At 36.0% G+C, this 13,241-nt stretch overlaps 3 protein-coding genes across 3 annotated transcripts; all 3 read right to left on the bottom strand.

The window, feature by feature from the left end:
• Nucleotides 1–70: 70 nt before the first annotated feature.
• On the bottom strand, nucleotides 71–1,219 carry ELE39_002145 (uncharacterized protein; the record flags this gene model as incomplete). Its single annotated transcript, XM_067344995.1, has 1 exon — nucleotides 71–1,219. One exon carries the CDS (start codon nucleotides 1,217–1,219, stop codon nucleotides 71–73), a length of 1,149 nt encoding a protein of 382 aa, XP_067202916.1.
• Nucleotides 1,220–3,149: 1,930 nt separating this feature from the next.
• On the bottom strand, nucleotides 3,150–8,693 carry ELE39_002144 (HSA family; the record flags this gene model as incomplete). The annotated part of the gene is made up of 1 exon (XM_067344994.1): nucleotides 3,150–8,693. One exon carries the CDS (start codon nucleotides 8,691–8,693, stop codon nucleotides 3,150–3,152), a length of 5,544 nt encoding a protein of 1,847 aa, XP_067202915.1.
• A 1,139-nt stretch (nucleotides 8,694–9,832) lies between these two features.
• Nucleotides 9,833–12,989, bottom strand: ELE39_002143 (oocyst wall 7; the record flags this gene model as incomplete). Its single annotated transcript, XM_067344993.1, has 9 exons — nucleotides 9,833–10,809; nucleotides 10,896–11,014; nucleotides 11,072–11,171; nucleotides 11,240–11,350; nucleotides 11,421–11,555; nucleotides 11,656–11,723; nucleotides 11,773–12,388; nucleotides 12,457–12,768; nucleotides 12,899–12,989. The coding sequence occupies 9 exons, from the start codon at nucleotides 12,987–12,989 to the stop codon at nucleotides 9,833–9,835; spliced, it is 2,529 nt and encodes an 842-aa protein (XP_067202914.1).
• Between the last annotated feature and the right edge of the window lie 252 nt (nucleotides 12,990–13,241).

The raw sequence follows: 13,241 nt of genomic DNA, 5'->3' as shown, positions 1-13,241 counted from the left end.
TCGACAAGTTACTTTTCATCTACCAAAACTAAACGTGGATTTGCTCTGAAAACTGCCTCTAACCAACTAATTACTCATTTGGTGTAAAAACACTTGCAGGATTATTCCAGAAGTTGCTCTTTTTATCGTTCTCTCCTTCAACATAATCCTTTTTAACTAACAAATAAGTCTCCTTATTTTGAAAATCACTCTCTATATTACTTTCATTTGTATGGCAAGCTCCCCCCGAAAGCCGATCATCATCTTCCTCAAACTCATAATCATAGTCGTCAATCAGCCTTAAAATGGAATCAGGATCCATATTGAGTTCTCTCTCACCTGGATTTGATACAAAAACCCTTACATGGTTATAAGGTGAAAAGCAAATTCTTCCAGCTGATTTGGAAGTGTGCGTTGATCTCTTTCTAGGGGTACTTGTAGTATTCAAACACGACTTTATTTCTCTTCTGGAAGATGTTACAGGGGTTGAAGTTAATGATTCCATCTTTTTAATAATACAAGGAGAATGAAAGCTTTTAAGATTCATACTACTGCCTTCATTCTCATCAAATTCACGATTTTCATTAACATTCACGCCTTTATTCAAAGAATCATTCATTCTTAAAGAACTCTTATCCTTTTCTTTCCTAGTTTCTAAACAACTTCCTGTCTTACTCCTCTGATCTATCTTATTCTTTTCCAAAAATACCATTGGAACAGTATGAAATCTTGCTGAACGTGTGTCATACGAATCCGGATGCCCCGCTCCTGATAATGGAGCTCCATTCCAAGCCTGGAGCCTGTTCAATATACACCTCCTATTTCCCTTGACTGAAAGTCCCACATATTCACATAAGCTTTTCAAACTAGATAATGGCCAAAGCTCCTCGTCTTCAAGAGTCGCAGGATTTACTGTCACAAAAGTCCTTAGAGGTTCTGAAATTAGTGGGAAAACCGTATCGCTTCCCTCGTCATTTTCATCAAAATCATCATCATCACCAATATCCTTGTAGAGATCCTCAGCTTGCTCACTTTCATCAACCTCATCCACCATTTCAATTTCTCCATCCTCCCTTTCATTCTCAGTATTGTCACGAGTAACCAAATCGTAGTTATCACAACCACAGTCATTATCAATTTCCATAGCTTGATCTTTCACCCCCAGCTTTAAATCATCACTCGTAAAATTATGTTCATGTTCAAAAGTTGGAATATAACTCAATCTCTTGCTTCTCATCATGGCTTCAAAATATCTCTATCTCTCTTATAGTAAAATTTTGGGAATAATTATGTGTATTAATCTACTATATTTATAATATAAATAAATTCATGTATTTATAAGCTATCAATTTGATATATAAACATATATTCTTTACTTAATCAAGCTTTTAAACTATTTCAAATGAAATTTAATTAAACCTTATTCCATATTTTATCCAAGAAAAAAAGTCTGTATATTTAATCAAATTTTCTTTGAAACTTTTTTCTCCCAGTTCTTGAATTATTTTATTATTATGGAAAATATATTCACTAACAAATAATTTACATAAGCCCAAGTAAATTTGCATGCAAGCGTCTTAATATTTAGAATACTGTTATTATTACTATTATATAGACACGTCAGGTTTGAAATTAGATTAATTTGTCAAACAATAGCTTCTTCAATTTCTCCACTTAATAGCCATAAAGTCTCAAAAGAGCGAAGCACCTCCTCTTAATATTGCTCCAAACAATATTCAGAAATTGCTTAATTATCAATTTGAGAACTCCTCCCGCTTCAACACGACATTAGCCATTAGCTAAGACTCTTCCTGACTTTTTCCAATCAAAAAGATTGAGGTGAAATAATACCCTCTCTTGTCTCTGCCTCCCGTTGAATATTAAAGAAAAACCTCAATTTTCCTGCTCAATTAATTCAGAAAAAAACTCCCATTAAATACTTCTCACTTAAATCACTACTATACTTATTTCTTTTAAATATTCACTTGCAATCCCACAAAAATCTCACCCCACACTTGCCGCCAAAACACGTCATTTTTTTAACATGGTCAAGATAAATAATATTAATCATCCATTTCATTATTATTATTATTAATATATTTATTTTATGTTTTTAAATTTTTGATTATATGGGCTTGATAAAGTTTTCGAATACTTTGTTAAAATTTCTCTAGATTTATCAATCTCTTAGACTTTCCAGCTTAGAATTCAAAAGAAATACCTGTGCATTTTTGTTTCCATATAGATAGATAGTTCCTTCTTGTCCACAGATAACATTCCTGAATTAAATGAGATAAAAATAGCAGCAGCAATAATTATTATTGCCAATTTCCACGGAATAACTATTTTCTAATGAAAGTGAAGAATGACTTTTTTTTTGTTTTTTTATTTCAAGTTAAAGTTTTTGCTATTTTTCTTTAATTACTCAATTCCTTCCTTTAATTGAATCCATATAAAAATTTAGATAGAATAGCCACAAAGTTAAGAGTAATACTTAAACTGAGGATTTGCCTATGATTGTCAAATACCAACAATTCCAACCTACTCGAATTAAAATTATTTAAAATTATAAGTATTATGTTTAAATCAATATCTAATCATCTATTTTCTATTTGTAAGCGTAAGTAATAAATATTATTCAAGGTATAATTAATATATAGTTTTCTATTAAAAAATAACAATATAAAAATTTATTTAATCCAATTTCTCTCACTGAACTTAATTACAAAATAAAATCTCATAATTTTGTATGCAAGTTTAATAGAATGGAAAGTAAAGGTAAAAACAAATGTTCTTTCTTTCCCTCTACTCTTCTCTCCTTTTATATGTTTGAACAAAAACGTTTGGAAACTAAAGGAGCATATACCTGGCACTATATCTTATAAATTAAGCATATGTATATGTTATTTGCCAAAAGTAACTAAAACTCTTCAAACTCCTCCTAGTTAAAAGTAAGATAGCATAGAAAGCGAATGTTTGTATTCCTATATTAATATGTTTAAGCTGCTGTAATATTATTTGAAAAAAAAAAATCCCAGGGTAATTAACTTCGTATTCTTAAATCCAGAAAGATTCTGATTATAAAGGAAACCAATAGATCAATAATATGCAGAAAGTCTCTATTTCCAAATAATCAGCAATATTTACGCCTTGCGTATCAAGGCTTCTCATTAGGAACTGCTATTGATGTTTTTGTTATTAGTATTATCAGCGATATTGTTTAAATTAGAAGTCGAAATTACACTAGTATTAGTGGGATTGGTAGTGACAGAACTAGTACCGGCAGTACTAACCCCCTCATCCATGCTACTAGTTGCCTGGACTCCATTCAAAGTTCCAGCTGTTACTGTTGCCGTTGCAATATTACAGTTCAACTCTCCAGTCAAAGTGCTGTAATTCTGACTCACCAAATTTTGCTTAGTAGAAGGCCCTAAATGTGTATCGGAATGCATTCCTCCTCCCCCACTTAAATTGCCAGTGCCATGAGTTATTCCATTTCCAGTAATTTGGTGAGATTGCTGGTGAACTACTGGAAGAGATCGTGGTGAAGCAGGGCCTCCTCCTATTCCCAATTCCACACTATTACCACCACCGACCCACATTTCGGAGCTATTTCCTCCGATTGTACCAGTATTGCCACCTCCAATGTATACAGGATTGGAAACTGATAGCTTCTGCATTGATTGGGATTGTTGTTGATGTTGATGAGCTCCCCCCATTACCATCTTGTGCGTCCCTGAAATGCTATTCTCATTGGATGGTAACCCTGAAGTTGTTACAGAGATGTTTCCCCCTCCCATCCCACCCCCATTCATGCTACTTGCAATTGAACTTGCATTACTGTACCTCTGGCCATCCACTGATGAAGATGGAGGAATCATCCGGCCATTAGCAGACACTGTGTGAGAAGCTACCCCATTAGCCTGTCCATTACCACCCACGCTCATCCCCGAACCCATACCAACTCCCATCACGCCTTCCCCCAACCCCGTACCCATCTCACTCGGTCCGCTCCCGCCTCTACCCTGGATACCGGAATAATTCATATAAGAATTTACCTGTCTAGGCATATTTCCTCCAGTCACACTGTTTCCAATACCAACACTGTTACCAGTGTTGCCATTGCCTCCGCCTAGAGATGAAGATGAAACTCCTCCAACACCGTTTGCAGTTCCATGGGAGCCCTGAGAATTGATCATCTGGCCGGAAGGGTGGCCCATTCCTCCGGGCTGAACTCTCTTAGCAGCCATATTCTGGCCATAAGCTCCCGAGCTAGAACTTCCTCCATGTATCTCAGGTCCCACCATTTGACCCTGCATAATTCCTATTTGCTGAGAGTGATACTGACCCTGGCTCTGGCCCTGCTGATATGGATTACCCATATGATGCTGTTGGTGAGAAGACTGAGCTTGAGGAGGTACCTGCTGTGAGTGATATTGGTTATACTTTTGTTGCTGCATCTGCTGCATCGAAAGGTGCATTTGGGACATTTGGGACATTTGGGACATTTGGGAATTACTCAACGAAGGATGAGATGAGGCATGCTGAGCGTGTGACTGCCCTTGGGTTGTCTGCTGCTGAGCGTGTGGATGAGGATTAGGGTGCTGTTGGTGCTGCTGGTGCTGTTGGTACTGTTGGTGAGGATGCTGAACTTGGGCAATCGCATGCTGGTTCTGTTGAATTTGCTGTTGGTGATGGTGCTGCTGCGGGTGGTGTTGCTGTTGCTGCGGATGTTGCTGCTGTGGGTGTTGTTGTTGTGGGTGTTGCTGTTGTGAGTGTTGCTGTTGTGGGTGTTGCTGGTGCTGCTGTGGATGATGCTGTTGAAGATGATGCTGTTGTGGATGGTACTGCTGAGGATGGTACTGCTGAGGCTGTAGCTGAGAAGAGGAAACTGACTGCTGCTGTTGAAGGGGGTGGGTATGAGGATGGGAATGTGGTTGTGAATGTGGTTGTGGAATACCTTGGCCTGCTCCCCCCATATGTGTAGGCATCCCCTGCATCATTCCAATCCTTCCATGAGATTGTATCATCTCTCCTTGAACCCCATTTGAGCCTATCATACCATTCGTTTGTGAGCTTGGAGGAATCATGCCGGTCTTTCTCCTCTTTATATTGCTGGCTTGAGTAACGACCTGCTTCTGGTTAATCTCCCTTTTCTTCACCTTGATCATCTGGTTATTTGGAAGAATCATCTGACCAGGCTGTCCAGAGATAACTTGAGGAGTATAAGTGGATTGTTGTAAGGAAGGAAGTTGTTGATCGCCTCCCATACCGCCACTACCTCCTCCTCCCTGGTGAATAATTCCCTGCTGAGGGGGCATCATCCCGACGTGCTGGCCAGTACCATGAATATTGGCTCCCTGCTGACCACTTGCAACCATCCCCGAATTAGCCCCGCTATTAATTACCGAGCGCTGTAGCAAAAACTCAGGTAACTGAGGCTTTCTGCATGTAGAAGAAGTTGACATCAAAATCCCAGTGCCTCCGTATCTCCCTCCCATTGTACTTTGGCGATACCTGTCTAAAGAATAATCTATCAGCTTTAGCTGTATATCGATACCAGGCAAACGAGACAGATACTCCTCAACACTAGTTGCAGGAGGAAGATTTCCCGGAGCTAATAAGTGGGGTGGTATTCCACTCGGGAGAGGAGTGAAATTCGATGATCCTGAGTGGGTTCCACCCCCCATCTGACTACCCAGATTGCTTTGAGTATGGTTTTGCATTATGTTATTACTGGTACCAGGACCACATGAACCTGGATTATTCACTGCATTAGAATTATTCCCAACAACACTACCTCCACCACCGATATTGCTGCTGCTGTTACTAATATTACCATTGATATTATTCCCACTAGCATTAGTATTAGAAGTCCCATTGTTACTGGGATTAGTATTTACACCACCAGTATTAGTACTTGGGACAGTATTGTTACCATTATTACCACCAACAACACCAGCATTACCAACTCCGGTATTGTTGTTATTATTAGCCATTGTTGACTCTATATGTTGATTCAGCATCTGATTAACATGTGCTACTAAATTTGCATGGCTCTGGTGAGGCGGTAATACTCCGTCCTGAAGGATGTTTGACCCATAATTTTGCTGGATTGTTTGTAAATATGAAGTAATCTGAAAAGAATCTTGGAATTGCTGATTCTGTAATGACCTCTTTCTCATGTTCGCACCAAATTTGCTTACTATTGAAGACAAAAGCTCCAACTGCTCTCTTTGGTAAGATTCTACTGTCTTAATATTCTTTGGCTCCTTACTCCTCCCTCCTTTAATCTCTTCCCCGTTTTCAGCATTATTGAAAAGTACATTCTGGACCTTTATTTCGTTCCGGTCTCCACCAGACCCCTGATTGTTCTGAGAAACCATTAAACTAGAGCCAGTGCTACTATCATTATTGGAACCCGAATCATTGTCCAAGTAATGATTCTCAGTCTTGTTTCTTTCCTTGTTGGTCTTTTCTATCAAATCCAATATAGTCATTCTAGGAATTATCTTTTTATTGACATATAGTAAGCTTTCTCCGCAAATAACTTCACCATCATTTATATTGCTTTCCATATTCTCCAATTCGGTTGAATCTTTCAATGAAGATGAATTTGTTGCAACACTTAATCCACCTCCAACTTCTTCTGAAGCTACTTTAGGACTCCCATCCCCCATTTTGTTTTCGAAGTTCCCGGGATTTCCCAAAGATTCACTGAAATCCTTTAAATGTTTGAGGAGAGAATTACTTATAAAGTACCGTTTGTTCAAATTAGGCATCATCTGGGTCCGTTTCTCCCTGCTCATCAATTGATCTATATCACTCTTAGTAACTTCATTCCCTGTATCAACACCTTCAACCTTAATTAAAGCACCAGTCACCTCTTTGTTACTTACATTGGAAGCAGGTTCTGCAGTGCTACTGCCAATACCCTCTTCAATAGCCTTATCCTTGTTAGTATTCTTTTCAACACTTTCGTAAGACGATCCCTCCACCTCATCCTTATTTAGAAAGTTCCACCTCTCCTGGCATTGCTTTGCTGTTTTCATTCTGCCGTACAAAGCACCAAAAAAGTAGTTATGTGATAATGCAATTAAGTTCCAATTTGTTATGGAAATCAACTTTTTGCTTAAAACCCCACAACTAGGCGTTGAAGAGTACTGAGAAACAAAATAGACCAATATAATGTCCTCGGAAGTATCCCAAGTATCAGCATAGGCAAGGATATCAAAGCTTGTAGATTGATCTGCCACAATAGGAACATTGTTAGGTCCCGAAATACCTGTAGAAGTAGAAACTGCCCCTCCAGCTCCCCCTGCCACCCCTCCACCCATAGCTCCTGCAACTGAAGACACTGCAGAAGATGGTGGAAGGCCAATGCCACCCGAAACTGGATGTGGTATCGAAACTGAGGATTGAATTTGTGGAGGCATTACACCAGATATCTTCTTTGCGTTTGAACCTGCTCTTCTTCTACTCTTCCTTTTACCTTCGACATTAAATTCATTTACCATAGATTCATGAGACGAAGAGCCTGATATCATTCCTTCCGAAGATCTGTAAACAACATTTGAAGGAGAAGATGCCGCATAACGATTCAAGAAGGCCGGTAAATGATCTACTGCAAGTACAAACAGGGAAAGAATGAGAGATATATCCTCCATCTCCATAAAGTTAGATCTGGGAGCAACCAGGTAATTCTTTGAATCCAAATGAGGATTAGGAGGACGATACTCTGCTCTTGTGTTAATTATCCCAGGCCCTTGAAGTAATACTTGAACAGTATCCGCCCAGTTCTCGAGATATTTACGATAATCATTCAAATCTGCCACAATTTCCTGTTTCTTTGAAAACTCGTTAAATAAATCAGATATTTCCGAATATTTTGCTATGGCCGAACTGTTTGATGAAGATTTAGAAGAAATTCCAACAGGATTTCCTGGATTACTTGCGCTTGTACTTGTATTTGCGCCACATACTGTTGAAGTTCCCATGCTTTGATTGCTTGCAGAGCCTTTATTTGGCATGCTATCAGAGTCTATTATGTCTGTAGACGACGTAGTGGGTGGAACTGCAGTTTTCACAAAGACCAGTGGATCCAACTGTAACAACAAATCTTCATCAACGACCCACTGGCAACCTTCATTATCGTGTTCAATGTCAATGCTTATTGGAGAAGCTGGAATTTCATTTTCTGAAAAACTTTCAACACTCTTCTCCTTGTTCTTATCATTTGTTGTCTTGGCTAATTCACTAAGTTTTCCACACTCATACAAACCTTGTTCAAACTGCCTTATACAATAATTATATAAACGCCTCTTAGAGGCATTTGCCTGACTGTCCTCACCAAGAGGTGCAGGCTGAACAACCATTGTAAATGGTTTCAAATCACTCGGTACTAATTCAGGATCTACATTATCTGCAATCCCAAGCCAAAATGACTGAATTAATGCACTACATTTAGATGAAACATGGCGTTCTAAATTGAGCATCTTTTTCCTCCAATAGTTCTGAACCATTTGTGACAAACGTCTAGCTGCATAAATTTTCCATCTTCGCTCTTCATAATAATCTTTTGACATCCATGTCATCTCCTGCAACAAAAAATCCCACTGACTTTTCACACTACCTTGTGGTTCAGGATATGGTATGGCATTGCCACTGCGAAGTATAGATAAGGCCTTCTCGGCCATATACAGTCGATTCAGCATTGAATTCAAGTCTAAGTATTGCACCAGGCTCTTTTAGTTTATTCTTGTCATCGATCTTTCGCTAATTTTATACTATAATCCACACAGTCTTTTTTTCCTAAAATTTCGCCAATTTAAAATCTATTACCCACTTTCTGGCAATAATGCCGTAAAAACTTCCAACAAATCTCTGAAACTTCAATATTCTTGATCAATTTCTATTCCTTCTGTGGGCCTTTTTTCACCTTTTTTTTCCAAAATTTTGTTTTTTGTTTGGTATCTGTCTACATCATTTTGCCGCCACTTATAGTTCCTTAACAATTATTCAAATTATTTATTTTTGACCATTTAAATATAAATATTCTTACTGCACGTTTACCGCTTATTTACAAAGTTTTTTGATTAGTTTTCAGTGTTTCACACTTGAAGTAAATGCTCATATTTTTTTTTTGATATTGAAAACTTCAAATAATACATTTAATGGCTCTAAAGTTAATTTTTAATCATACTGTGTTTATTTTCTTTTTTCACACTAAACTTATACTTTTTCAAGCCAGATCATTTATTTAATAGTGTCTTTAAAATATATCTTTTATATCTTGTTCTTTCATTTTTTTTCCTAATCATCATATTTTATTCTTAAGTATACCGAAAGATTTTTGTGTGCATATATTTTTTTTTAGCAATGCATGTGGACAAATTATTTTTTTAATCTTTACACCAATACTTGTACGCATGTAGCAATTTAAAAGTTACTGAGTGGTTTACTAAATAAAAAGATTATAGTTACTGGGACCTTTTTGAAACTAGTCATTTGAATAGAAACTTCTTTGTTATTTTCCTCATTGATTAACTTGCTTCTATTATTACTTTCTTAAATACTCATATTTTGAATTAAATTTAAACCATATTTACCTAAATAAAAAGTATAATTCCGTTTGTTCATAATTTATATACACTTTTTTAAATACTAAAAGAAAGTTTAAAATTGACTCGAAAACTCTTCTTTATCGTTGGCTCTAAACCCATTTTAAATGCATACAAATAGAAAGTTATAGAAAATAAAATCGACAAAATAAAACCAATCAACTTATTTATATTCAGTGAAGCTATTTTTTTTATTGCTAGAAGATGCCACCACAATTAACATACCTAAGATTTTATAGTTCATTTTTCTCCTCTGAAAGACTCCTCATGTAAACTGGGTAAGATGGACTATTTGTGAACCTTGGAGCAGGTGCATACTGTTGGAAGCCTGGGAAAGGATAGCCATACCCTGCAGCACCAGTGTTAAGTTGTGTAGATTGAGGCATCATTCCTCCATAGTTAGAATAGACCCCATTCTGTAAATATGCTTGCGGAGGGTATATTGTCTGAACTGGAGGAGGCCTTATGGACTGAGATTGTGTTTGAGGAGGAAGCATCCTCTGATATGGAGGATACCTTCCACCAGGATAATTTGGGACTTGATTTTGGAATGGAGGATTATTTATTTGAAAAGTTTCTTTAATTGTCTCATCATCACTGTTTTTTTCTTCTTTATTATCATTATTATTATTATCTCCAGTCTGTACAATACTTGTAAAATTCTGCTTGTAAACATTTGTATCTACAGATGCAAAATCATACTGAACATCCACTTTATAACATCTTTTGACAATATTATCAAACATATAATCATCAGGACAATTTGGAATTGGTTTTGAATAAACTGTTTGACTACATTGGTCATCGTCAATCAACTCAAATCCTGCCGGACACATTTTGTTTGGCATATCCTCAATTTGCTTAATGCATCTAGAATATTGAAGTATATAATCCTCTGGACAAAGTAATCTTGGCGAAGATGTAATAGTTTGTACGCAACCTTGAGCTTCCTCTACAAATCCATTTGCACAAGCTATTATTGGTTCACTTTTTGTATATGTTCTGCATCTCCTTAACCCAGTATCAGAAGCTGTTACAAGTTCGTAATTTGAAGGACAAGTTTCTTGTTTTGGTACTGTTTCTCTTCCTATACACAATGGAATTTGTCCATCCATTACTGCTATTGATGGTCTAAGCCCTTCTGGACAAATTGGTTTTGGTAATATTAATTCAATCTTCAAGCATGTTCCTTGAGGAGTGGCGGATGAACCTATAATTATTATTTAATAGAGTTATTATAATTTAAATATATCATATAAATCTTTTGAAAAATACAAATATCCAATTAAAACTTACCATTTGGGCATTTGATCTGCGGATCTGCTTGTATTCTGCTGATACATAACCCATTTCCTTCATAAACAAACTCAGGTGGGCATTCAATATCGGTACTCTCAGTCTCTATTACTTTGCATCTTGGTATTATTAAAGTGAAATGAGTGATTTTTATCATCAAATTTTTTTTTACTTACTTTCCGTTACCTATATTTTGGGAATTCATCGGACATTCATAATTTATGCTCGTATATTCATTATATACACATAATTTTATGTCTTGGTCAAAAATCCAACCTGTAAATTATTACAAGTAATCAAGTCCAAATATTATCTCGGAGAAATCTTTTTAAGTCATAACTAACCTGAATCCAGACATTCCACTTTTGGAAGTGATTTCTCAAAAGATAAACAATAATCATTGTCTTGTGGAACAGACCCCGCTGGACATACTATTAGTGGTTGATGTGTTTTCTCTGCAATTCATAATATTGATTAGTTTGAGATTTCATTAATGGTTTTAAAATCTTCAAATCGAAAACTTACGGGAATGATGATGACTCATTGAATGACATAACTTTGTTTGAGGGTTATACATATAATCTTTCTTCTTTGGACACTCAAATTTGGCTGGTAACTTGCTTTGTTTAACACATTCGACATTATTTTCCAAAGAATAACCTATTTTAGTTAATATTTTCATTAATCAACAACAAAATAAATATTTTAGTTAGATTTCAATTTAGTGTTATTCGTTTGAACGACTATTTACTAAGCTTACCTTCTTCACAGGAAACCATAGGAGGCTTTGTCATCTTCTTCACACATTTGTTGCTTATAAGCTCATATCTACAATGAATTAAAAAATAATATTACTTCTAACTAAATTCAAACTTACTCTTGTGAACATCTATATCTTGCATCTATTACAACTGATCTAATACACCCATTTTCTACATTTCCCATCGTTGACCTTTCGTAACCTTCTTTACAAGTAAATAATGCATTCATATTTATCTGTTTTGTGCAATTTCCATCAGCGTCCAAGTTAAATCCTAATGGACAAATTTTATTAAACTGAGATATTGGGACCTCTAGTCTTTTTTCACATTCACCATTATTTAAAATATATTCTGGGGGGCATTCCAATGCTGCTGGAACTCTTATATCTTTCTGACAATTCCCATTACTTAATGGGACAAATGAATCTGGACAAATTAAATCAGGTTTTGAATGCATTGGGAAAACACACTCATTTTCCAATAATAAGTAATTTTCTGGACAAGAAATCAGCTTTGGAGCAACCAAATTTTGAACGCATTGAATACCAACATTTTCGTCCATCAAAATGTCCAAACCTTCATCACATGCTTTCTGTGCATCTGCTGTTAGAACTCCTGTACATTTAATCCCATTAAATGCCCAACCATTTGGACATCCCAAGACAAAATCTGCTACTTCTATTTTGAAACATTTTTGCTGAGGGGATGCCGATGTTCCATCAATTGTAGGGACTTTGAGAATAAATTAAAATAGAGTTATTTTAACTTTGAAATAAAAATGCAAAAATTTAATAACTTACTTTCAAAGTTAAATCCCATTGGGCATGTGTAAAACGGATCCCTCGTAACAATCACATCTCTTTTTGAATATTTTGGATGACCTGTCTCAACTACAGTTTCTTGTATTGACGTGACAGTTTCCTCAGATCCATTTACTTCTGGGACCTGAGAATATAAAGGCGTTGGAATAGGAAGTTCTCTTGCTAATCCCTGAGCAGTTGGCGTTCTTACAATACCTCCTTGGACCTGAACAGGGGTATGATGATGTGAATGATGAAGATGATGAGATCCTAGTCTTCTTAATTGTGGTCCATTCTCTGAATTAATTGGTTCTAATTTAATTTTTAGTTAATTTGTGTAAATGATTCATAATTTTTTAATTTGCGTTGGAAATTTTTTTTTTCGTTTTTAGAAAATTCGTGTTGAACAGAAAAAATTTCCTCATTTCACTTCTGAACCTACCATTCAATACCAGTATTGTTAGTATAAACAAAGACACACATTTTCTCAAATGTGGTCCCAGCTTTTCTGCAAAACTTAATTTTACTTGCATAAATATCCTTATCCAATCTTTTTTTCCTATTATTAATATTTTAATCTCATTTCGTTTATTTTCTATGCATCAGCACTCGACGACGAGAACTATATATTATTAATTCATCATATCTTATTCTAATAACTTAAATATCAAATTTTTTTGCGCTCAAGTTTATTATGCATATTTGCATGTATTATGTGGAAGTGCATGCAGTTTTTCGTAATTTTGCATACTAAACACCGGTACCAAAAAAAAAGTTTCCACATG

This window comes from Cryptosporidium sp. chipmunk genotype I (assembly GCF_004936735.1).
Source record: "Cryptosporidium sp. chipmunk genotype I strain 37763 chromosome Unknown contig_23, whole genome shotgun sequence".
In the NCBI taxonomy this organism is placed as follows: domain Eukaryota; phylum Apicomplexa; class Conoidasida; order Eucoccidiorida; family Cryptosporidiidae; genus Cryptosporidium; species Cryptosporidium sp. chipmunk genotype I.
Note: the sequence above shows the minus strand (reverse complement) of the source record. Positions and strands in the feature narration are given on the sequence as shown.